The sequence below is a fragment of the Carassius carassius genome, chromosome 39, assembly GCF_963082965.1.
Source record: "Carassius carassius chromosome 39, fCarCar2.1, whole genome shotgun sequence".
NCBI classification, from domain to species: domain Eukaryota; kingdom Metazoa; phylum Chordata; class Actinopteri; order Cypriniformes; family Cyprinidae; genus Carassius; species Carassius carassius.
Window position 1 is genome coordinate 24,264,728 of NC_081793.1, and position 25,946 is coordinate 24,290,673.

The 25,946-nt window shown below is 37.1% G+C and overlaps 1 protein-coding gene across 1 annotated transcript; it reads left to right on the forward strand.

The window, feature by feature from the left end:
* Nucleotides 1-1,845: 1,845 nt before the first annotated feature.
* abca5 (ATP-binding cassette, sub-family A (ABC1), member 5) lies at nucleotides 1,846-25,946 on the forward strand. Its single transcript, XM_059531338.1, has 39 exons — nucleotides 1,846-2,039; nucleotides 3,179-3,327; nucleotides 8,941-9,130; nucleotides 9,402-9,569; nucleotides 9,754-9,851; nucleotides 11,064-11,290; nucleotides 11,383-11,524; nucleotides 12,156-12,344; nucleotides 12,900-13,047; nucleotides 13,522-13,699; nucleotides 14,409-14,467; nucleotides 14,767-14,877; nucleotides 15,010-15,185; nucleotides 17,078-17,197; nucleotides 17,281-17,419; nucleotides 17,503-17,593; nucleotides 17,705-17,844; nucleotides 18,408-18,527; nucleotides 18,709-18,910; nucleotides 19,141-19,307; nucleotides 19,393-19,520; nucleotides 19,715-19,852; nucleotides 19,951-20,064; nucleotides 20,591-20,761; nucleotides 20,897-21,010; nucleotides 21,132-21,269; nucleotides 21,368-21,436; nucleotides 21,519-21,610; nucleotides 22,463-22,586; nucleotides 22,680-22,797; nucleotides 22,884-22,975; nucleotides 23,051-23,226; nucleotides 23,738-23,813; nucleotides 23,902-23,996; nucleotides 24,166-24,285; nucleotides 24,417-24,569; nucleotides 24,939-25,018; nucleotides 25,103-25,158; nucleotides 25,266-25,946. Exons 1-39 carry the CDS (start codon nucleotides 2,027-2,029, stop codon nucleotides 25,404-25,406), a joined length of 5,022 nt encoding a protein of 1,673 aa, XP_059387321.1. The 5' UTR covers nucleotides 1,846-2,026; the 3' UTR covers nucleotides 25,407-25,946.

Here is a 25,946-nt window from a genome sequence, read left to right on the forward strand (position 1 = left end):
TTTTTTTTAATCCATTGGCTTATGTAAATTGCAAAAAAATGATTGTCATGAATTCAATGGCCTTGACTTGTGTAAAAACTTTAACACAAAGACATGCAAACATACTTTAAAGCCGAGCCAATGCGACAGTGAATAAAGCCTGCCTCAGATGCCTTTCAATTGAATATGTATATAAGGCCTTATAGTGACAACTGAAATTCATTAAGCAGTTCCCAAAAATATATTTAAATCTGCAGAACGGAAACGGTGTTGCTTGTTTATGCGACTGAGGAACCAAATATACCCCTCGCATTCCCTAAGGAGCAATATATATTTCACAGCTTCTCTTGCTGTGAAAGTATAACTCCCTCAGGCCTTGCACAAATGAATGTACTGTCACATTGCTTATGATTCATATGTCTGGCTTCTGTGACCATTCCATTTATGATGTCATTTTGTGTTTACTGTTAATAATCAATGTGTAAATTTGCCTTCAAAGTCATGCAGGTTTCAGCGTAGCTGTTTTCTCTAAAAATCCTTTTGGGTTTGTGTTAGTTCTTAGTATCAGACAAGATGGTATACTGTATTTAACATAGTTCATACCCTCAGTGGAATGTTTTAAAACAAAAAAGAAAAAAAAAGAGACCGTATTGAAAAAATACTGTATTTTTGTTGTTTTTTTCTTCAGAATTATACATAGGCATTTTTTCTATTCTTAATTTTATACTTTTTTTTTGTAACCAAATAAATTTGACTGACAAAGTGATTGCAGTAGTGTATGCATTGTATATATACACCTACAGTATATACGGTTTGGTTACGGTCAGTTTTAAGGATGTCATGTTGTGGAGAAAAGTCTTCTCTGTCTTGCAAAATAATGCTCAGGAGGCAGAGTTCCAGAAGTCAAAATTAGACTTCATTGCAAGAAGACAACAAAGCTGAGATTCCTCCAGAATATCTAAATCGTTCTCTGTCCATTGTAGTTCAATAAGCGAACAGACATTTTTTTGATAAGTAATTACCGGTACATTCCACAAATGTTTATTTTTCATAAAACTTGCTTTCATTGTAGAAAACCACAGTCCGTTTTTTTTCTCAAAAGTTAACTTCTCTTATCTACCACTTTCCAGGTGCACAAGGTTGCAGAGCTATATACATTTAAGGATTTTGATGAGCTGTCGAAATTTTAATGAGTATTCATCCTGAGTCTTAATTTTAATGAGATCTCATCTTGTGGCATCTAGCATCTCCGGTACTTCCTTCTGTATTCCTTCTGTCAGAAGCATATGGTCACTCAAAATACTGTATCCTATACACTTTAAACAGCAGTACTGACTGTGTTCCTGTACTGTCAGCACAATGCAGTATGTATCATAGTTTTCTTTTTGGCACCATCTCAGTGGATATCAGGACTACATGTCAATATTTTAGTGTAAACAATTTCTCCTATTTCCAATGACCAAGCAAAACAATGCAAGCATAGCAAAATATCTAGCACAGTGGGTATTGCATCATCAAGTGCTTGGGCTACTGAGAAACTGCAAGGAATTGCTATCTAAACTGGGTATACAATTTAAAACATATTGTAAAAAATAAATTGGTAAATAAAATAAATTAAATATAACTATAGAGCACATATGCATAATATGTTTTATCATATAATGTAGACCTGTAGGTCAACAGCTGGTGAGGTCAGGGGTATAATATAATATGATATGATATATGATATGTAATTAATATAGACCTGTAGGTCAACAGTAGGTGGGTTCGGAGGTGTGTTGATGACGTCAAACACAAACTACACAACCAATCAGCGAAGTCCTACAAGTTCTGAGGCTCGTGATTGGTTTGCTTGACTCCGACGAATCACGAGTCTCGTAACTTGCAGCGCTGCGCTGATTGGTTGAAGAACTGGTCGGTCCAGCTGATGGCAGAGGCGCAAGTAGTGTTGATAACGCCGTCCTGGATTTCTTCCCTATTTATTTGCTAAAGGATATTTATTTGGAAAGGATACAGCGAATTTGGAGGAAAGGAAAGACATGTCTTAATGTATTTCATACGTAAGTGCACTTCCTTGTTTAAGCTTGAGGGAAAGCTGTTAGCTAGTTAGCATTAGCTATCAGTGTTTACTTCCAGACCGCAGCGAACAAAACTCATTATTTTATCGACAGTTTTCACATTTGGTTCTAGTATTACAGGTACATTAGAAAAACACGTATTCTATTTTAATTTTTTTTTTTTAAAAGAAGGAGTAAAAGCCCAACCCATTCGTTATTGACCTGCACCGCGCGCGCACGCGAGCACGCGCTACAAGTCGGGTGCACGAGACCTCCTGCACGCGCAGTGACATTTTGCGTAAAATATTTCCTATTTTTGTTTTGTTTTTTTCTTACCTGTTTTATAGGTAGTTGGCAGCACATTGTAACGCTTTACAGGCTGCTTTCTCTAATGCATTCTTATCTGCTGTTACCTTTGTACTCTCTTTTCCCCTTCTCTTTGCTTCAAAATCAGTATTGACATAATGTTATCAGTCATGACATGGGGAGCTTTGCGGACAATGTTTAAAAAAGTTTTAGAAAGTTTAATAGTTGCATATGTGGGGGGAACAATTCTTATATATATTCTACTTTAGTGTCTACTGTTTCAGCCACGGAATTTAATAATAATAATAATAACCTTGCTAAATGTAAACTCAGATTAATGAGCAAAATCTTAAAAATGGAAGGAAAAAAGTTAAAATTATATATAATATTTGATAATTACCTTTTTGTATTTCTTTATTTGTTTTCATTAATCAGTGGCGAAAGTGGGCTTTTGTCTTCTGTACATTAAATATTGTATTGTTAATACAGTATTAAATAAAGCATGAAGTTCAACAAAATTATAGTTATTAATTCTTCTGAATCATTATCAAAATTTTAATGTCATTACCTTAAGATTAATTATAGAAGTGTGAATATTGATGCAACGCATTCCACTGACAAAGAAAATTCTGATTATAATATGGGATCATTCCAAAAAGAGAGATATATATAGACATTATCACATACTGTCATATCTTATCTTAGCTCTGCTTGCTGAACAGTATGAACTATGACTTGTGAAGAAACACCCTAAAGTTGGCCTGACAAATTCAAAGCAATTATTGTTATTGTATTTATTGTTTTTATAAATGAGAAGGCTATTTGTTGTTTTGCAGCTGTGTCTGATCCATGTGCCAGTCAGCTGAAGCATGCTGGAAGAATGCAGCCCATAACCAAAAGAGATGCCGGAGTCTGGCATCAGACGAGAAGCCTGCTCTACAAAAACCTGCTGATCAAATGGAGGACCAAACAACAGAGTCTCCAGGTGCCTTTCTTCTGTCACTCACATCCTTTCTTTGCCCCTTCAGATATTCTGAACATTTAATGCCTTTGTACATTTCCTCTGTTTGCTGGTTTTGTGCTCCTTCTGAAGTTTATACCGCATATGCTTCTCAAGGAATTCTTGGAAGTGAAGTGACCATTTCAATCCAGAGGTTTTGCAGATTTTAAAAGGTCTTAAAGTCTTAATTCACCCTTTCACAAATCAAGGTCTTAAATCATAGAAGAAAGTCTTAAATTCATAAAATCATGGCATTAAATGTTGCATGCATTGTAAAAATGTATATCTTCCTCAGTATTTTTGTCTTGTTTTCTTTCTTTATTTTTATTTTTTTTTTTTTAATTAAGAAATGCAGCCTTGATTCCTTAGAAATTCTAAGAAAAAAATGGTTATGAAAACTTCCCATTGGTTTGTTGTTTTTTAATTCTTAAACCCACTTAATTTTGATCAGGTTCACAGAAAATAAGACTTCTTGTCTTATGCACTTTTGCTTTTCAAATAAATTGATTAAAGATTTAAATCAAGTCTTGGTTTAAGAATCTTTTGCACTCGAAAACAAGACAAAAATCTGAGGTAGAATATCACTTTCAACATCAGTTATTTCCATATTCTTGCACTTGGGAGCAGAGCTGTTCAAACAATTTATTTATTTTATTTTTTTGGTAAAATAAATTTAAAAAGTATTGGAATTTGGCTGGACATTGTATTTGCAAACTTTGAAGTGTTGCTAACAGTGTTTGGAATAACGGCGTTTAAAAGAACAGCGTTAGCTAAGGACGTTATTTTTTCAGTAACGGGTGAAGCTAACTAATTATTTTTCCCGTCGTTACAACGCCGTTAACGTTACTGAACGTTAAATGCGGTGCGTTACTATGCATTGATTTAATATGCAATCCGAATGCACCACTGGCTCACACAGCGAGTGAGCAGGTGGGTTAATAACGAGATAAGCGATTATGATTGGCTAAGGCAGAGTCATGTGTTTCATGGTAGCCAATCAGAGCCAGTGTTTTTACACACACGCGCCAGCGGCGCCAAACACACACAGTCACACACACGCAACAGCTACACAGAGATTCGCAGCAGCAGCAGACATGGCGAGTCAGTAGCAATCCGATGAAACGTTGGCATTTTCAAGGTGGAGATATTAGCACTACTTCAAATTCATTGTAGTCAAAGGCAAGAACGTGCATGTAATGTGTGACACACGCATCTACAAAGCTAGTGGCCAAAAACACTTTTCTTACAAAGAGTGCAGGATAAAACTCTTGCTGTCTGTTGGCGTGCAATAAATCTCGAAAGTTATGTACGAACACCTGTCTGTTCTACTTATTTCAACTTACTTGTTAAAACTGCAAAAAAAAAAAAATTCTTTGACATATAGCAACTTTTTTTTTTTTTTTTTTTTACAGTAACGCAAATAGTTACTTTCCCTGGTAACGAGTTACTTTTATTATAGAGTAATTCAGTTACTAACTCAGTTACTTTTTGGAACAAGTAGTGAGTAACTATAACTAATTACTTTTTTAAAGTAACGTTCCCAACATTGGTTGCTAACAACACATTCTGTACAAGGGCTGGAAAATAATGGTTAAACTGTTTTATTTTGCTCCAAAAATATAAATATCATTATAATTTTTTTTTTACATTTCGTCAGAGTTGTTGCACTTTCGCACAAGCACGAATCAAAAGAATGTCAACTTGCATGGTTTGGTCGCAGATGTATTCGCAGCAACTGTGTGAAAGAGAACAAATTGGCTGATATCACAGAAGGTGTCATGAACGGTATTGTTTATTATTATTTTATAATGTTCTCTGAGGTTCACATATAATGTTAGTGTGATGTTACATCAAACAAACATCATATTTTAGAAGTAGTAGGCTATGTTCTATTCTGTTTTTGAGCCTCTCTGCAGAACAGTCTGTTTTTATAGGTGGGGTACAATCAAAACTAGCAAGTAAACGCGCACTGCTCTGATTGGCTAACTGTTTCTATTATTAAAATGACAGATGGATGCTGCTGTGACGTGTGTGCTCTGAAAACAACATGGGTCTTTTGAGTTAAAAACGTATGAATGCTATTATATATCAAACGGTCAGGAATAGACAATGCAGTAGTTGTAAAAACACATTTACTCACACTTATGTGTTGCGACATTACCATATTTTCCGCACTATAAGGCGCACCTTCAATGAATGGCCATATTTAAGAACTGTTTTCATATATAGGGCGCACCGGATTATAAGGCACATAGAATAGAAGATACTGCAGTCAAACGTTTGACTGGGTTTTATTATGCATCCACTAGATGGAGCTGTGCTAAAGGGAATGTCAACATTTTGACAGAGCGCCTTGATCCATATATAAGGTAGTTTTTTTTTTTTTTTTTAGAAATTTAAATGCTTTTAAGTGCGTCTTATAGTGCGGAAAATACGGTACTGTTGGATCCACTCTAGTCAGACTCGGCGCTACATCATTGGTTGTTTTTAGCATCTCTGAAAAGCCTGGATCATACGGTCTTGTTAAAAAATGAATCCGTAGTAAAGTAAAGCAAAATAAAAGTTTCACTGAAGCAATCTGGAGCTCTTTCATATTTCACCTTGTGTACACTGGACATGAGCAGCGCACCGCAACTATAGACAACAATAATTGCCAATTCTGTCAATAGAGAATGAGCAGTTATGTCATGATCTTTTCATTCCACATTGCATTTCGGGAAGGTGCTGGCATATTAACAGTATACACTATCTGTTCCCATGATTACTTCTAATTCTATATAAGGATAACTGCTTATCTTTTGTTTAGTTTTTGCCTTTAAGTTAAAGAATCACTCATTCTTCATTGTACTGTTTCCAAGGAAGAGAAACTATTTTATCACACTCCATGATTAGATTTTTTTCCTCATAGGTTTTGTAGAATTCGGTTTACAATGATTAATGTTACCTGATTAGCATGGAAACCGTGTCGCCCGCTGGATGCTCGCTGCTGCTTTAGCCATCATATGACAGATTATTCAAATAAAAGTGTGTGTTCAACAAGCTGACAAAAGTTGATCAATTTCTTTATTGGAAATTCTTTAATGAAAAAGTATAATTGTTGTCATTATGAATATAATTTTTTTCATGACCACGGATGAGAATCATTGATTGTGGGTCACATTCACAAACTCACTATACTTTTACTATTTAATTCAACAAATGAAAAGCAAAATCAAATCCCTAGGAGCTTGTGAACAGTTCTGTAGCATTTTAAAATGCTGGTTTAATGTACTGAGACAGTGATGCTGAAAGACAGATGAATAGTAGAATAGATGAATAGTAACGCGACATTAAACGTAAAGCGTTTTTCTCTATTTAGAAAACTGTAATGCAGAAAGCGCTTATGGATTAAGACAGTGATAGTAAAGTTCATATTTTGGGCTCATCTGTTTTTCTGCACATTATGCTTTATAAGTAAGATGTGTACGGTCTCGGTGCATTAAGCAAATTCTTTATATGAGAGGAAAATGCTTAACGCGAAAATAAACACATTGCGATCACATTTTGAGCTTGTATGCATATCTGCACATAGTATATACTTTACAGTTTTGTCTTTATCACTGTCTTGGTACATTAAGCCACTTAAAGCATTTTAGAAAGTCTCCTGTTCAAGTTCTACTAATTCAGATAGTCATGCCCGCAAAAAAAATAAGTAATGTTAACCATTAAACCAACAAGAACTTCCAAAAACACACAGCAATGAGATTCTTTTATTGAGTGAGAGTCAGTGGGTTTAATCGGTGACATTAACATATTTACCATTCGGTGTCTTCTCCGCGACCTCCTTCCCTTGGTGTTTTTACACACAGAGAGGGTGAAAAAACAAACTGCATTGTCCAGTTTTCTCTCAGAACGATGATCTGAGTTACTATTGCAATTCTCGATGATACACACCGGTGACATTTTTCACAATCACGACAATCAAATATTGCCTTAAACTCAATAGCAGAAAGGCACCTCTATCATGTAAGTATGGCGGATAAACAAAGCAGTTTCCCAGAGCTCAATGCAGCGTTACGTCACATTCTCATTCTTTATACTGGGTGTGGAATGGATTGATGCAACAAATCCCTGACAGTACTGATGTAGAAGTAGGAGTTGATCTTCTTCTGCAGAGGTGGGCTTTTGCCACAATTCAGTTCATTTTCTGAGTTTCGTTTCAGTAAAAGCCGTTTTTAAACTAATAAGAAAGTTTAGAATTTTTAAACTTACATAATGTTTTTAAAGCACATTGACCTGTTATGTCGAAAGTCCAAGGGACATTTTATTTCTCAGTTCATGACCCCTTTGATAGATGGAGAGAAGCAGAAATCATAATCACAATTAAAATAAAAGTTATCATGCTGCCCTGTTGTGTTTCTTAATATCTTTACTTACTCTTAAAGACCTGCAGAAACCCTTGCAGTCTGTTCAAAGATCCCTGACCTTTCTAAATGTGGCCTTGATCACAACCCTTTTTCCTCCAATGGGATTATTCCTGTTAAATGTATGTACAACACTTCTGGTCAATGTTAAATGAGCAGTGCAAAATTAGTTACCTAGACTGCTTTATAAAATCACAAGACATAGCTGTCTTAATACCACTGATCTGTTGTAATTCCCCTACATCTGGATGAAATCTTCTTCCTTCCACTCTGTTGACTCTTTACTGCCCAGCAGGTTGTTTATTCTCCGCTTTGACTCAAAAAGAGAAAAGAAAAAATCCTCCAAGTCATTTCCCTTTTCTCATCTGTTGATGTGGTCATGTATTTTTTTTTTTTTTATGTAAGGTAATTCTTTTATGTATTTTTAATGGCTCTCTGCTTCCTGTTTGTTTCTTGATGAGCCATATAAGAGTCTTTCAGAATTAAAAGGCTGTTAATGGGTGGGTGTTCTACTAGTTCATGTCAGCACCTGCCATCAATACTAAAGTACTTTTAAACCGACACCGTAAAAGGAAAATTGTTATGATACATTATGGTAAGCGGTTGGAAATGGAACAAAATGAATTGCATTATGAAGTAGTCATGTTTGGGATTTTTGCCAACGATCTTCATCTCCTGGAGGTGGAGATGGTGAAGCAAGTTGTATTGTTCAGAGTTCTTGGTTATAGTGGGCTTCACATATTTTACTTTACATTTATAATAGTATAGTCTTGATTTTAAGGGAGAATCCAGTATTGAAATTCTGTAAACATGAAATCAGTTACTTTCTTCAGTGTGGTCTTGAAATGAATTTGCCAGAACTTTTTGCAACAAACATTGTAGTGCACATCCTCCAGGCACATTAAAAGCTAAACTCATGTCATGGTCTAGCAAATAAACCCAGAGTGATGATTGGACACCCTCACTGGCACTCTTCTTGTGTTTATGGCCTCCCTGAGGCAGTAAATCAAGAGCTGTAGCTTTGAGAACATGACAGTATGGATATCCTTTTTTTCTGTGCTGTACACAATATATCTTGACCATATTTTGGAAGGTATAGTAATTTGTTAAATTGTATAATTAGTTGTTTTTTTCGTTTTTTATGTATATTTCCATGTCAAATTTGAATTGTTCCTCTTCTTTTTTTTTTTTGCAGGAGCTGATCTTGCCTTTGCTGCTCCTGGGCCTCCTCATCCTAATTAGCACCCTCAACCCTCATGTCTCATACGGCAGTATCAGCACTAAGGAGCTGGAGTACGAACGGGACCTGTCAATCAAAGGTCTTGGCTACACCCCCATCAACAATGTCACCAATCACATCATGGAAGAGGTGGCACGGGAACTGTGTAAGTCAATTTTATTGGTGTCTTTCTTTAAATTAAACCAAAACAAACCAAAAAATGTTGATGTTTAGTTTAACAAAATCAGAAAACTATTACACTGATCTATAACATTTATGCATAATTCAAAGGTATTGCATGGTGTATATATTGTATGTTACTGAATGCTTTGCTAATTAATGGTGAGGTAGCATTGATTCTGCTGTTTTTTTTTTTTTTTTAAGTAGACCCACTGTGTGCTTTTCTTTGTATTTGTTTGTGGGTATTGAATCCTCAGCTATGAATGAGCGATTAGAGATGTTCTCCACCGAGAAAGATTTGGAGAATGCCAGTCTCTATGAACCTGATGGATTTGTAGGAGTGGTCTTCTTGGATCCATTGTCGTACCGTCTGCGATTCCCATACAACCAGCTCCCTCTGCCTAGTGACTTCACTGAATCCATAAGTGAGTATAACTCTGTGCTAATATCATAAAGCCACAGCAGCTGTGGCACCTGATTTAGCTTCTTCTTTGATTAATTAGAGACCTCCTTTTTAATGTAAATGACATTAACTTTGCAACCGTTTGATCTATAATGGAAGGAACGAGTATGACAGGTTTTTTTGTTTTTCTTTCCTCTGTTCCACAGCAAGCTGTTACACAAACTATGTCAACTGTCGGGCTGCCAACTACTGGTATTCTGGATTCATACGGCTGCAGTCACTTATTGATGCTGCCATTATACAGGTTTGAAATGGCATGGATGAAAACTGATCAGAATTTAAGCATTTTAGCCGTTAATATGCAGTGTATACATCTGCCTGCTGAAGTATCTGAGTATACTAGCATTTAAAAGTTTGTGCTCAGTAAAAATATTTTGAAAAGCAATAACTCCAGTCTTTACATGATCATATTATCCTTTAAAAGTTATTCTATGCTGATTTACAGCAGCATTTTTTTTTGATTACTATCAATTTTGAAAACTGTTGTGCTGTTGTGTACAGCCGTAATGTACGTTTTTGGTAGAATTCTTTAAAAGAAAGCTAAAGAAAACGACAACATTTATTTGGGTTTTTGCAAGGCCTGGGCAATAAAACTGTATCGATATTTATCCATGGTACACCTTCTTCAGTAACGATAGTAAAAATGTTCGATCTAGTTCACAGAGCAGGAACACATGCTTAATTGAGGGCTGTGATGAGATTGTGAAGAAGCAAAAAAAAAAAAGAATATTTAAACGTGTGCATTTGAATGCAAAAAAAAGTACAAACAAATGCCGCATGAGATGCGGTGATGATTATGTAAGGGATGTTGTTGCATTTTAATGTTTTGTTAGTCTAGCCCACGAGACGCGCAGTTGCTGCGTTATTCATTCAAAATAGTAGAGAAATATATGATAGATTTTATGACATCAATTACTGCTTTATTTAATCAGAAACACAGTCTTAATGTTATTTCTGTATTTTACATTCATTTTATTACAAGTAGGCTAACAGTAAAGTGCCTCACGGGACGGGCATTAGGACCCGGAGGAGGCTGCCACTGCTGCATGCACTAGGAACTGTTGACTCTATTGCACACAGGATGCATCGTACTGTACTGGCATTCTCAGATTAAATGTTCAAAACAATGAATCTAATCATCATTCAGGAAAAAATTAGCTTCAAGAATGACCACACTGCTTATGTTATCTTATCACTATGACACCCTGAGCACATGTGAGTTACTCATCTTATCGGCAAGGCATATCAGCATAATTTTTCATATCGGCCAATGCCGATATTTGCATTTTAAGCCATTATCGGCCTATTTCGATTACATTCCGATGCATCCCTATTTAAAATTACAATGTTTTATGATATACATTTTTTACAGTGCATTAATGGTAATAGGAAGTCACTGCTGAGTTCTTTTTGACATGATTTTTGCTTTTATAATATTGTCTTCATTCTTTTGCAGATGAAGACCAAACGTCCGGTGTGGAATGAATTAAAAGTGCGTGCAGTGATGATGGGACATCCGGGTTCGGTGGAGGTCCAGAAGTTCCCTCACGCACTGATCTCCATATACCTAGTGTTGGCGTTTACACCCTTTGTCTCCTTCCTCATTGTCAATGTGGCAGCTGAAAAAGAGCAGCGCCTTAAAGACACCATGGGCATGATGGGATTGTATGACTCTGCCTTTTGGTGAGTGTGCTCTCAACAGGACCTATTGTAATTCATAGCCAATTTAAATGTAAAAATGGTCCATTTGTAAACTCTTCTTTTGCTTTCTTTAGGCTTTCATGGGGCCTTCTCTATGCTGCACTAGTGACGACCATGTCAATTCTAATGGCTGTTATAGCAACCTGCACACCCCTGTTCTCCAACAGCAACTTCTTTGTCATCTTCCTTCTCATTTTCCTCTATGGAATATCCTCTGTAAGTCCTAGCAACCCTCCAGTCACATCCTGAACAATACCGATTCTAAGGTTTTAGAGAGTGCAAAGCAATTTAAATGGCTGTGCACTCATTTGGCCTCAAGTCTTGATTTCTGCCTAGAGTGAGATAAGACATGTGAGTGACAGACTAATCTGAGTTTATAATGAATATGTTATCAGTTTTCGTTTTCTAAGGCTAAATTGCTTTTTGCTGCGTTGGTTTTCTTTTGCTTCAGCAGGGTGTGACTGTACTGGTAAAATATCTGACAGAATGCAAGTTTTTTTTCTTCTTGCTTTTCCTAAGAAAGCATTTGCTACAAAGTTGTCAGCAGTAAAGTGTATTTTTCTTCAAGAAATGAAACCGCATTTGCAAGTTATTTCCATAATGTGATATTTCTGAATGCAGCAGGATATTCGACAAGAACCAAATGCAGTACAGGTCTTGGTTTTATCCATTGGGAATTAATAGTATTGTGAAAAGTGGTGCCTATGTGAAAGATTTAAATAAAAAATATGAGTTTTTTGTCTCTCTCTATCTCTCTCATTGAGGAATCAATCACAATGAAACCAGGAATGTTACATTTTAATTGGGTAACCTCAAGACTTAATTTTCTCATTTCTTAATCCCACAGATTTTCTTCTCCTTCATGTTGACCCCTTTGTTTAAGAAGCCCAAGTTTGCAAGTACAGTTGGCTCTATGTTGACAGTGGTGTTCGGATGCCTGTCTCTTTTCACTGTGCTGATGAGAGATTTCCCACAGTCAGCTGTGTGGCTCCTCTGCCTTCTGTCTCCCAGCGCTTTCTCTATTGGCATCGCCCAGGTAACACACTTTTCCACAAACACACTCCATGGTCTCTATGGTTTAAATGGAGTCACCTAGGTTATAGGACTGTTTGCCAAGAAACACATATAAGAACAGTGAGGTTTTTGTTTTGTTCTTTTTTTTTTTTTATTAATACTTTTAATCAGCAAGGATGCACTATAATTAACAAAAGAGACCATAACGATGTTTATAATGCTACAGAAGATTTCTATTTCAAATATATTCTGTTGTTTAAAACTTTTTATTGTTTTTATTATTATTCTTTTATTTTTTTTAATCAAAGAAATATGGAAAAAAAAAAGCGGCACAATTGATATAAGCATAGATAATCAGAAATTTTTTTCGGCCACCAAATCAACATATTAGAAGTATTTCTGAAGCATCATGTGACACTGAAATGTAATAAATAGAAAACAGTTACAGTATGTAAAAAACATATATTTTTTAAATCATATACTACCATTCAGAAGTTTATGGTCTGTATGTAGTAAGTCAAAAATCCCATATATGAAATGGAGTGTACATTCTGGAAGGTTTTGTGTGTCTGTGTAGGTGGTGTATCTGGAAGCTCAGGGGGACGGTGCAGTGTTTTCCTCTCTGGGCAATGGTCCTCATGCCCTCTATGTTCCTATGGTCATGCTGTTCTTGGACTGCATTCTCTATCTGCTTTTAGCCATGTACCTGGACCAAGTCTTACCAGGTGACTAGAGTCAAAGCATTTTTCATAAACCATTTAGCACAACAGAAATCATCTTTGTGTTTTTAGTAGAATTCCACTTCTTAACAGAGTTTATATTTAGGCATCGTGTGCAAATTTATTCCAATGCAAAGTCATTTGCTCAGCCTGGAAACAAGACTGTTTGGTCACAGTCCATGTAATGTGGCTCCAAAAACGATTTTGATACTTGATACACAAGATTTTTTTTTTATTGACCACAAAATATTAATAATTTTCTCAAAAGGAAGATTGCACTAGCACACCTTTCTAGCTGAACACTTCAAAAATGTGTTAGTTTATACTGTAAATGGGATAGTCTGTTCTCTTAAAAGGTTAAAAAAACATGTGCAGATTCCATGTGGCTGCAGTAAAGAATACACGCAAATCTGTGTTATTACTTAACTGGGATGGAGGCGTTTGTGACCTTCCTACATATATGACCATTTCTTCCTTCAGGCGAGTTTGGCACAAGGCGCTCAGTGCTGTACTTCCTACAGCCATCCTATTGGTCAAAGCGGAGGAAGCGTTATGTGGAGGTGAGCTCTGTGTACGAGGGCGAGGTGAACGGAACCCCTGTGAATGATGAATCTGTGGAGGCGATTTCTTCTGAGTTTAGAGGAAAAGAGGTTATCAGGTGCGGACTTGACCCCAAAAATTTTTTTCAGTGGTCCACAACTATTTGCACAGCATTTTACCATATTTTCCCGACTATAAGTCACACTTTTTTTTTCATAGTTTGGCTGGTCCTGCGACTTGAAGTCAGGTGCGACTTATTTATCAAAATTAATTTGACATGAACCAAGAGAAAACATTACCGTCTTCAGCCACGAGAGGGCACTCTATGCTCCTCAGTGCTCCTGTAGTCTATCCCTGAAAACATAGAGCGCCCTCTCGCGGCTGTAGATGGTAATGTTTTCTCTTGGTTCTAAATAAATGCGACTTATAGTCCAGTGCGAATTGTTTTTTTTTTTTTTCTCCTCATGACGTATTTTTGGACTGATGCGACTTATACTTAGGTGCGACTTATAGTCCGAAAAATATGGTAATTGTTTTACAAAAACAATAAGTTAAATTTTGTTTCAAAATTCATGCCCCCCCCCCCCCCCCCCTTCATAAATTATATTCTATTCTCAAAGTATCTTTATCTACAAACTACAAAGGCTAGTCTGTATTTGCAGACCAGTGAAGTAATGCAGTTTGGGGAAAGGGAGCAATGTTTTAAGAGCTGATGTATGTTAAAATCCTTCAAAGCATGGATAGATTTGGACTTCAAGAGAGTTGGCATGCAGCCAGAACAACCATTTAATATTCATTTCCGTGTTTATTTATTTTTTTCTTGTTAGGATCTGCAATATCCGTAAAATCTACAGCGAAAAAGACACCAAAGTGGAAGCTTTGAGAGGTGAGACTTCCCACCTGTGTCCAAATCGTGACATTTCCTTGTTTGTTACAAATAGTGTATTCATCCTCTTGCTCAGCGCTTATGGATTTTAGAACTGAATTACTTCTTGTATACTTTAGAAAAAATGCTTCTAATAAGCACATAATTGTATTTGCAACCCTTTTTACTTCCATAGTTCTAAATCGTCCCATACTGCACTTGATGTTGACTTGGTTTTAAAAGTGTAGTTTATGAGGAGACATATTATGGCTCTAATATGTTGGTGAATGTATTGTCTTCTGTCTGTTTGTGATCTGAAGGTTTGACTTTTGACATCTATGAGGGTCAGATCACTGCCCTGCTGGGTCACAGTGGAGCAGGAAAATCCACACTCATGAACATCCTGTGTGGCATCTGCCCCCCTACAGAAGGTCAGACATGTAATGCATAGCTGCTAATTTAGAATTTTTTTGTCAATACATTTTACTGGGTCTCTATACCTTGCAAAAACTGTAGTTGTACTTCTACACTCACAATTCTGTTATTTTGTATTTCATGCATAGGCACGGCAACCATCTATGGCACCCCTGTGGCAGAGATAGCAGAAGGGGCCGAGATGAAACAGCTGGTTGGTATATGTCCCCAGTTCAACATCATCTTTGATGTGCTCACTGTAGAGGAACACCTGAGGATCTTTGCTGCCATCAAAGGGATCCTGCCCTCTGATATTGACAGTGAGGTAGGAACTCCCAGTGGATCTAGAGACCACATCATCTGACTGCATGTTGACTCTTTGTATGGGAAATTCAAAAGCAAACCTCATACTATAATGCATCAAAAGAGCTGATTTGACATCAAATCCACTCTGCATGTTTAATTACATTCATTATACAAAGCAACAATGACCTCAAATTTATAGAAGTTTTTTAGATTTTCTTTTAACATTTATTTGGAATTTTTATTTATTTATTAATGTTTGTGAAAGTAGTCTCTTATGCTCACGGGGGCTGCATTTATTTGATTAAAAAAATAACTGTTTTCTATTTTAATTTATTTTTAAAATGTTTATTCCTGTGATGGCAAAGCAGACATTACTTCAGTCTTCTGTGTCACATGATACTTCAAAAATCATTCTAATATGCAGATTTGTTTTGAAAATCGTGATACATTTCTTTCAGGATTCTTTGAATAGAAAATTCAAAAGTACAGCGTTTACTTGAAATCGAAATCTTGTAATCTGCAAGTCCTTACAGAGTCCTTACTGTCACTTTTGACCAATTTAATGGGTCCACTCTGAATAAAAAAAATTAAAAAAAAGTTTTACTGACTTTCTGAAAAACCTTCAGTTGGTTAAGTATTTACAACCCGAATTCCGGAAAAGTTGGGACGTTTTTTAAATTTTAATAAAATGAAAACTAAAAGACTTTCAAATCACATGAGCCAATATTTTATTCACAATAGAACATAGATAACATAGCAAATGTTTAAACTGAGAAAGTTTACAATTTTATGCACAAAATGAGCTCATTTCAATTTTGATTTCTGCTACAGGTCTCAAAATAGTTGGGACGGGGCATGTTTACCATGGTGTAGCATCTCCTTTTCTTTTCAAAACAGTTTGAAGACGTCTGGGCATTGAGGCTATGAGTTGCTGGAGTTTTGCTGTTGGAATTTGGTCCCATTCTTGCCTTATATAGATTTCCAGCTGCTGAAGAGTTCGTGGTCGTCTTTGACGTATTTTTCGTTTAATGATGCGCCAAATGTTCTCTATAGGTGAAAGATCTGGACTGCAGGCAGGCCAGGTTAGCACCCGGACTCTTCTACGACGAAGCCATGCTGTTGTTATAGCTGCAGTATGTGGTTTTGCATTGTCCTGCTGAAATAAACAAGGCCTACCCTGAAATAGACGTTGTTTGGAGGGAAGCATATATTGCTCTAAAACCTTTATATACCTTTCAGCATTCACAGAGCCTTCCAAAACATGCAAGCTGCCCATACCGTATGCACTTATGCACCCCCATACCATCAGAGATGCTGGCTTTTGAACTGAACGCTGATAACATGCTGGAAGGTCTCCCTCCTCTTTAGCCCGGAGGACACGGCGTCCGTGATTTCCAACAAGAATGTCAAATTTGGACTCGTCTGACCATAAAACACTATTCCACTTTGAAATAGTCCATTTTAAATGAGCCTTGGCCCACAGGACACGACGGCGCTTCTGGACCATGTTCACATATGGCTTCCTTTTTGCATGATCGAGCTTTAGTTGGCATCTGCTGATGGCACGGCGGATTGTGTTTACCGACAGTGGTTTCTGAAAGTATTCCTGGGCCCATTTAGTAATGTCATTGACACAATCATGCCGATGAGTGATGCAGTGTCGTCTGAGAGCCCGAAAGACCACGGGCATCCAATAAAGGTCTCCGGCCTTGTCCCTTACGCACAGAGATTTATAATAAAATACAATAAAATATTGGCTCATGTGATTTGAAATTCCTTTAGTTTTCATTTTATTAAAATTTAAAAAACGTCCCAACTTTTCCGGAATTCGGGTTGTAGATAATATCTTCAATGAAGGCAGAAACATCCATTTACCTTCATAATTTTGTTTTGTTGTCATTTCTTTTTAAGGTAAGAAAAGTTCTAAGGGATCTGGATTTAGAAAAGATTATGGACGCTCAGGCAAAGAACCTGAGTGGAGGCCAAAAGAGGAAGCTCTCTGTGGGCATAGCAATTCTCGGAGACCCAAAGGTAAATTTCTGACGGCTTATACCTTTGACTTTTTGTTTGCTTATTTATCCCTCTCCCTCAGTGTCCTTTTGCTTATGAATCAGATCCTCCTTCTGGATGAGCCAACAGCTGGTATGGACCCAGTGTCTCGGCACCAGGTCTGGTCCTTACTGAAGAGCCGTAAAGCAGGCAGAGTCACTGTACTCAGTACTCATTACATGGACGAGGCAGATATACTTGCGGGTACTTTTATCATTTTTAATTTTTCTTCCATCAGTCATCTTTGTCTCAATCTTACACACCTCTGTTCATTTTCTGTCAAGCAGATCGTAAAGCTGTCATCTCTCATGGACAACTGAAATGTGTTGGTTCCTCTTTGTACCTGAAGACCAAGTGTGGGGTTGGCTACCATCTTAGGTGAGTTCTTATGTACTATAAAAAGTACATAATACATGTACTTTTTTTTCTTTTCTTCCTGTCACCCATTGCTGCTGCCACATTAACATTGTCATTCTAAATCTCCTCTAGAATGTCTGTAACTGAAGGCTGTGAAGTGGAGAACATCACATCACTGGTCAAGAAGCATGTTCCCAAGGCTCAGTTGTCAAGGCAGCAAGAGGCTGAGCTTACATTCACATTGCCTTTCGAGAGCATGGACACTTTCCCAGGTCTCGCTTCTATTTGCCCTCATGTCACCATCTGTTATGTACCACATTGCCATATGCCCTGCGGAGCAACAGATTGTTTCATGCTTTCACCAGGACTGCGGTGGTGTTTTATTGGGGCTGTTTTAATAGCTGTAGTCTTGTCATATGAAGTATCGGTGGAGTGTTTACTTCATGCTTACAGTTTGATTTATTCACTTTCATATCATTCCAAAACTGTATGACTTGGGGTTTTTCACTCCATTTATGGAAAAGTGAAAAAACCTGAATATTCTTTAAAAATCCCTTTTATTCCATTGATGGAACGCAATCATACGGGTTTGGAACGACATGAAGGTTAGTAAATGATGACAGATGTATAGTTTTTATTTACTTTATTTGTTTGTGTGTGTGTGTGTGTGTGTGTGTGTGTGTGTGTGTGTGTGTGTGTGTGTGTGTGTGTGAGCTTCAGTTACTTTAGGAATTCTTTTGGTGTGTGTGGTTAGTTTTTCTTGTATCTTGCAATCCAAAAAGATTAATTTCTATGGTTTCTAAACTCTTCTCGTCTCACTCACATTGCACTCCAGGGCTGTTTGCGGAGTTAGACTGTCGACCTGACCTGGGTATCATTAACTACGGTGTCTCCATGACAACGTTAGAGGATGTATTCTTGCGTCTGGAGGCAGAGGCAGAGGTGGATAAGGCTGGTAAGATATCCACCTACTTAAACTGGTTCAAAGCATCTCTGTTCGAAATATCAGTTTTAAGATCAGCTATTTAATATCTTACTGTTTGACATAAACTAATGAAACTAATCAGTATTTCAGTGAACCAGTATAGTGAATTGCTCGAGGTATAACGCCCACTCGTGTTTTCCTTCATTGGTAGACTACAGTGTGTTTAACCAAGAAAAGCTGGAAGACGAGGGAGACGTGTCCTCTATGGATGAGACAGACCAGCGGCTGCTGACGTTTTCAGACAGCAGGCAGGATGCAGTAACCGGACGTGCCCTCTGGAGGCAGCAGTTTAGCACGGTGGCTTGGCTGCACATGCTCAACCTACAGAGAGAGAGAAAACCTTTTATATACAAGTGAGCAAATGCTTCCAAGTACTAATTGATCATGTTTGCCTTTCAGTAGTACACAGTACACGCATACTATTCAGAACACATTTAAAATTCTTGCAGACCCAAAATTACATTTATATTTATATTGAATCAGACCCAGGCCATACTCAACGTCACAGTATCTTAATAATCAATATGATGCATGTGTTATACAAAGCTATAAGTCATAATTTTTTCTCCTCTCTTTTACCCAGTTTAACACTGTTCCTGGTTTTCTTGTCTGCAATGCTGATTCTGTCCGTGGCCACGGGAAACATTCAGATTCATTCTCCTGAAAGACTGTTTTCACCTATATACCTGCTGCACCGCAACGAGGCTCCTCGCAAATACACCACCAGCCTGCTTGTGCAAAACTCCACCGGTCAGTGATAATACTTGTATATATTATATTGACAATTGTTGACAATTCAGGTCTTGGTTAATGTAAAATCTGTGTGTTGTGGTAGATTCTGACCTGTCAGGGTTCATCCAAAATCTGGCGTCTCAGGACATTAAAGTGGAAATGATGAAAAAACCGGACTACATGTCTGCTGCACCTGTCAGCGCCGCCATCAACGTGACTGGATCCAGTAAAGTGAGCCTTCCAGTACAATTGGCTAGCCTCTCTACACTTTTATACTCCACAGTTTTAGTTTTAGAAATACATTTCTCAACAATGCATTGTTCTGAAATTATTGTATTTTTCAGTTCAAAAATAATTGAAACTCTTGCTGTTCTTCGAAAACTTTATTAACCCTCCTGTCCTCCCTCGTTGTTTCTCAATTCCAGGATTTTAGCTACATTTTAGCTTTTAACAGTACCACAGTGCACTCCTTGCCTATGGTTGTCAATGTGCTCAGTAACGCTCTCCTGAGGGGCTTTAACGGCACCGGACACATTAAAACATGGACTAAACCCTTCGACTATGTGAGTGTAGTGCATCAATACACTGAAGTCACTGTACATAAATACTGCTATTGTTGTTTCTTGTAAGTGTCAACTGCTCTATTCTTCCTGCATTTTAGCAAATCCCTGATAAGACGTCCTATGCACTGGTTTACATAGAGGCTGTGATTCTTGGGATGCTGGCTGCAGGGATGCCAGCCTATTTTGCAATGGACCACACAAGAGACAAAGAGGTATATATTTGTGCTCTAACTTCATGTAATGATGGTTTGAATTTTTTATTTTAACTAAAAAAGTTTTATTAATTTTCTGCAAGAATGTTTTAAATTGATAAAAAATGACAAACACATTTTACAGTGTTACAAAAAATATATAGATTTTAAATAAAGGCAGTTCTTTTGAAATTTCCTGATAAAAGCAAATCAGCATTTCAGAATGATTTCTGAAGGATCATGTGAAACCGAAGACTGGTGTAATGATGCTGAAAATTCGGGCATCACAGGAAATAATGTTCTGTTTTAATACATTTTAAAATGTTGTTATTTTAAAGTGCTGTTATATTTCATAATATTACTGATTTTAATGTATTTCTGATGCAGCCTTGGTGAGCATAAGCCTTTTTCAAAACCGCTGGGGTCACCTTAAATAACCAGCTGTAAAGGCTTGATTTTATCAAATTGTCTCTTCAATAATATTTCAGTATTTTTACATTGAATGCAACCTCTCGATCTTCACCTTTTTTTTTTTTTTTTTTATCAGTTGAAGTGTCGCTCGACCCTGAGGATCTCTGGTCTTGTTCCTTCGGCGTACTGGTGCGGTCAGGCAGCTATTGATGTCCCTTTCTATTATCTTATCTTAATCTGTATGACCAGCACCCTGTTTGCCTTCCATTCTACAAACCTGCTAACCTTCTATAATACCTTGTCTGTGGTAAGAAAACACTACATCCAGCTTCCTTTACATTTTTCTAAAATAGAATTTTTTTAAGCTTAAAGAGCAGAGCAGAGCAGATATTAGCATTATCATATCACAACAGCTCAACTACTATCTTGATTCTATTTTCAGGCCCTGTGTCTGATTGGTTTCGCTCCAGCCATGGTTCTCTTCACATACTGCGTATCCTTCATGTTTGTCAAAGTCCAGAGCAATAGGGACTTCTTCTCCGTGGTCTCCATGATGGTGAGACTTCAAAAAATTCCCAACTTTCCAGTGGTGTGAAAACACAGAAAATTATCTTTCAAATTCAAATATATCTGTAGGAAGGTATTAAAGCGATTTCTTTTTTTCTTTTTGTCCATAGTTGTGTGTGGTTTCTGCATCCATAGTCCAGATGGCCCTTGTGAATGAGAATCCTGTTGTGGCTCGTCTCCTACACAATGCACTGTGTTTCTTCAGTCCACTCTACCCTCTAATGGGCTGCCTTAACTGCATTACCATGGTAAAACTTAACTACTTACAGGACTCCTCCTATTCAATGTCTGATAACATGGATGAAATATCCCTAATGTAACCTAATGCAAGTCTTTTTCATTCTAGGCCACCTTCCTTCAGTCTCCTCATGAAGATGATTTTCCATGGAAGAACCTCTTTATCTCTGTTGTGTCTGTAAGTTATTGTAAATTTCGTTTTATTGTCTCAAACTGTTTTATAATGTCTTCTTTGCACTGAATCTTTGTGTCTTCTGTAGCCGTATATCCAGTGTATTCTGATGCTCTTCATCCTGAGATGTCTTGAGATAAGATATGGAGGGAAGACCATGAAAAATGACCAGATCTGCAGGTCTGTCTTAATAAACTACATGCCAGACTTAATTTTTACCTGAAGCCTCAGATCAGGAGTAATGGTTGGAATAAAATTGCAGACAAGTTGTTCTACATCTGAGCTCATGTTTTGCCCAGTTCACTTTGATTCTTTATTTGAATAAAAAATGGAAGTGAATCTGGAAGAACAGGCAAAAAAAATAATATTTATTATTGAATAGTTAAACCTATACAAAGATGTACTTTTAAATAATTTTACTAATTTATTTTACATTTACACTACTGATTTATTTATTTTGTTTTATTTTTAAGTACTGGTCTGGCATGTTGTTGTTTTTTTTTTGTGTGTGTGTTTTTTTTACAAATTAATTTTAGTTAGCAAGGTCCCATTAAGAACGGTTTCTTTATCAGTAAATCCACATATTAGAATGAATTCTGATTAAAATACTACATTATTTTATTATTATCTATTATTGCTTTTATTTTATTTTAAACATATCAATTGCACATAATTTTAACATTACTCATAAGTTCCTGCACAATGAACAATAAAACTATCAAATTAATTAAATAAAATTTCATTTATGTAGTTTTACTTGCACTGTGTCTACGGTGGATGCGACATTTGTCTCGTCGCCCCGCAACAGCTAAAGTCTGTCTAGACTGGACAAAACAAAGCGACTGATGAAAATCATTTGAATTTTGTATCACTACATCATAAATATAATGGACAGTAATTTACTGTCTGGGAATTATGTTGTATCATGCCACATCCAGTGTAGACGCTGTGTGAGCTTTCTGTTCTAAGGTCCGTTAGTTGAACCCAGAGCACTAAGAAATAGGGCTTGATCTCTGATCTGTTGTTTTCCAGGATTTCCTCCCAAGCAAAGAGCAATGCTCAGCGAAACCCAGAGGAGAACATGAGTGAGGATGAGGATGTTCAGGTGGAGAGAGCTCAAGTGAAGGAGGCGCTAACTTGTCAGTGCTGTGAGGAGGTATAGACCCACTTTTCTGTAAATTGTAGAGTCTTAAGAGTCTCAAATCACGTTATTGTTCAATAACCTTTTTAATATGGAAAACTTTTCCAGAAACCAGTGGTAGTGGTGAGTAACCTCAGGAAACAGTACAAAGGCAAGAGGGAGGGCTTTTCACTCAGCAAGAGAAGGAATGTGGCCACTAAGAACATCTCCTTTTGTGTTCGCAAAGGTGGAGTCTGCCTCTGATTGAATGCACTGTAAGTAATGATTTTTAATAGAGCAAGCAAATGTCAATGAAAAATGGCCTGTTCTCAGGTGAGGTTTTGGGTCTGCTGGGACCAAATGGAGCAGGAAAGAGCACTATCATGCACATGCTGTCTGGAGACACTGAACCCACTGCTGGACAGGTTTGGGCTCAATCTCTGTTTCTTGCTGGTTATGAGTTCATTTTGTTCTGACTAAAGTTTGACATTTACTTTTAGATTCTGATGGGAGATTATGGCACAGACTTCCAACCAGTGGAAAACCCCTTGGAGCATGTAGGGTACTGTCCTCAGGTGAACCCTCTGTGGCCTAGAATCACTCTACAGGAGCACCTGGAGATCTATGCTGCTATCAAGGGGTTACATCAGCGTGATATACCAAACATCATCAAGCGGTACCAAATCTTAAAAAAAATAAAATAAAAATACATTTTACATTTACACTACCATTCAAAGGCTTGTTGTCAGTAAGAGATTTTTTATTTTATTTTTTTAAGTCTTAAATGTTGAGCTCTTAGTATTTAATATATTTTATTAAATTGATTATTGAATTATCAGCAACCATTACTCTTTGATAAATAATAATAAAAAAAACTTTACTGTCACGTTTAATCAATTTACTAGTATCTTAAAATAAAACTGGTTTTAAACACTGCATATATTATTTTTTTATAAACCACCACAGCTGTTTTTTGGATTTGTAGTAGTACTTAAGTTTATATATATATTTTTTTATATAAAGTTTATGCTAATTTTAAATGCATTCTATTGACTTAAAATAATTACTTTTTTCATGTGAACAGATTTTCTACATTACATTATGACCACTAAAGCAATCTTCAAGGTTTAACTAGTGTGTGTGTGTGTGTGTGTGTGTGTGTGTGTGTGTGTGTGTGTCTTTAACAGTGTTGTGAGTGCTCTAGAGCTGAAGGATCATCTTTACAAACAGGCAAAAAACTTGTCTGCAGGGCTAAAGAGGAAGGCAAGTCATTCAGTTCAGTGCCATTATCAAAATAAGATTTTGTTGTGGATTTTAGGTTAATTTTTTTTTTAAATCTTTTTCATACTAGCTGTGCTTTGCACTAAGCATGCTGGGAAATCCTCAGATAGTTCTGTTGGATGAACCATCTTCAGGAATGGATCCCAAATCAAAACAGCGCATGTGGTAAAATATTCTACTATATGTTCAGTTATTTTAGCTCATGTATTCTAAATGCTATGATACATATATAATATAGATAGATATGTATGTGTGTGTGTGTATATATATGTCTATGTCACATGTACGTATAAAACAGATGTCTGCAAAACATTTCTGTGGTTCCTTTCAATAGGAGGGCGATCCGTGCTGCCTTTAAGAACAAACAGCGAGGAGCCCTTTTGACAACCCACTACATGGAAGAGGCGGAGGCTGTGTGTGACCGTGTGGCCATCATGGTTTCTGGTCAACTAAGGTGGGACTATAAAACAGATAAAAGCCTCAGCTAAATATGACATGGATTAACATGCACTTAAAGAGAATTTTGGGCAAGCAAGTAAAGCAGACTAGAAAGCTTGTAACATTTTGTTATGTTGCCCCCTGCAGATGTATTGGCTCAATACAGCACCTGAAGGGGAAGTTTGGGAGAGGCTACAGCCTAGAGATTAATCTCAGGGAGGAGCTCACGGGTCTCCAGCAGGTAGCACTGTTGCACAAAGAGATACTGAAGATATTTCCTCACGCTGCTCGTCAAGACAGGTAAGATGTGTCTGAATAAGATAAGATAAGATTGACAAAATTAGAATGTAAAACCTCTGGGAGTGAGAAAAGTGTTTGTGTGTGTGTTTGTACTGGTATATATGGTTTATGAGGACACAAATGTGTTTAATGATATGAGCACTGCAACATAGACATGGTTTATGAGGACACCTCCTGTGTCCCAGTAATACAAAAGGCTTAAAAAAACCATACAAAACAGTGTTTTATGAAATTCAAATATATCCAGTAAGGTTGGTGTAGGGTGATAGAAATTAAAGTTTGTACAGTATAAAAACCATTGCCCCTATGGAGAGTCCCCGTAAACCACAAATGCAAATGTGTGTGTGTGTGTGTGTTGGATCTTTGCAGTTTTGCCACTCTGATGGTGTATAAAATCCCAATGGAAGATGTGAAGTCACTAGCAAAGTCTTTTGCCCAGTTAGAAAATGGTAAGAAATGGATATCATAATAACTACGCAGTTTTTATGTAGAATTAAAAATACTGTTTTGATCATTCACCTTTTTCTTCACAGCAAAACAAAACTTTAACTTTGAGGAGTACAACTTCTCCCAGTCAACTCTTGAACAAGTATGTCTCAATATTCGGAAGGAAAAAAAAGATGTGTATATGTAAATTTAGTTTGTGAAAAACTGACTTTTGCAGTACTTGTCTGTAATTGTATACCCATTTTGCAGGTTTTCATGGAGTTCGCTAAAGAACAAGAGAATGAAGAGGAGGAGGTCGGATCACTTAGCACGACTTTTCAATGGCAGAGACTGAGACAAGACGGCCCTGTATCCATTCATCACGCTGACAGCATAGTACACCAGCTATGAGCCAATCCTGTCCAACTTTCCCTGAAGCGTTGTTCCCTTATTTTTTCCCTCTGTCTCTCTCTATCACTCTGTATGTGCCGTCCTTTGCCTTAAGAGCCTTAAACTGATGGGACTCACAGGACAATAGACTGTGGATACTCCAGTGACCACTAGCACACATACAGGACACGTGTGGGCTGTGAAACTCGCTTTGGCTCTTGTACTGGCACTTGCTTAGATGGAATCTGACATGTGACTTGAGTGTCAGCAGTTAATGCCGAGCAAGACTTAGCAGTTTATTTTGTTGTTGTCATTTTGTTTTTAATGAAGACATTTTATTTTTTAAATTCCACTCTCTGTAATTTCTTATATCTTCCATTCACCTGATGTATATCAAACACAACATTCTGTTGTTTCCATATACACTGTCAGTCACTAGGAAATTGATTGCATGGAGCAGGTTCCACATTATTACCAAAGTCTCACTCACATCAACCCCAAACAGTGCTTTTTGGTGTCTGTAGCATGGGATATAAACTTACGTCTCTGTGTGTATGGCTA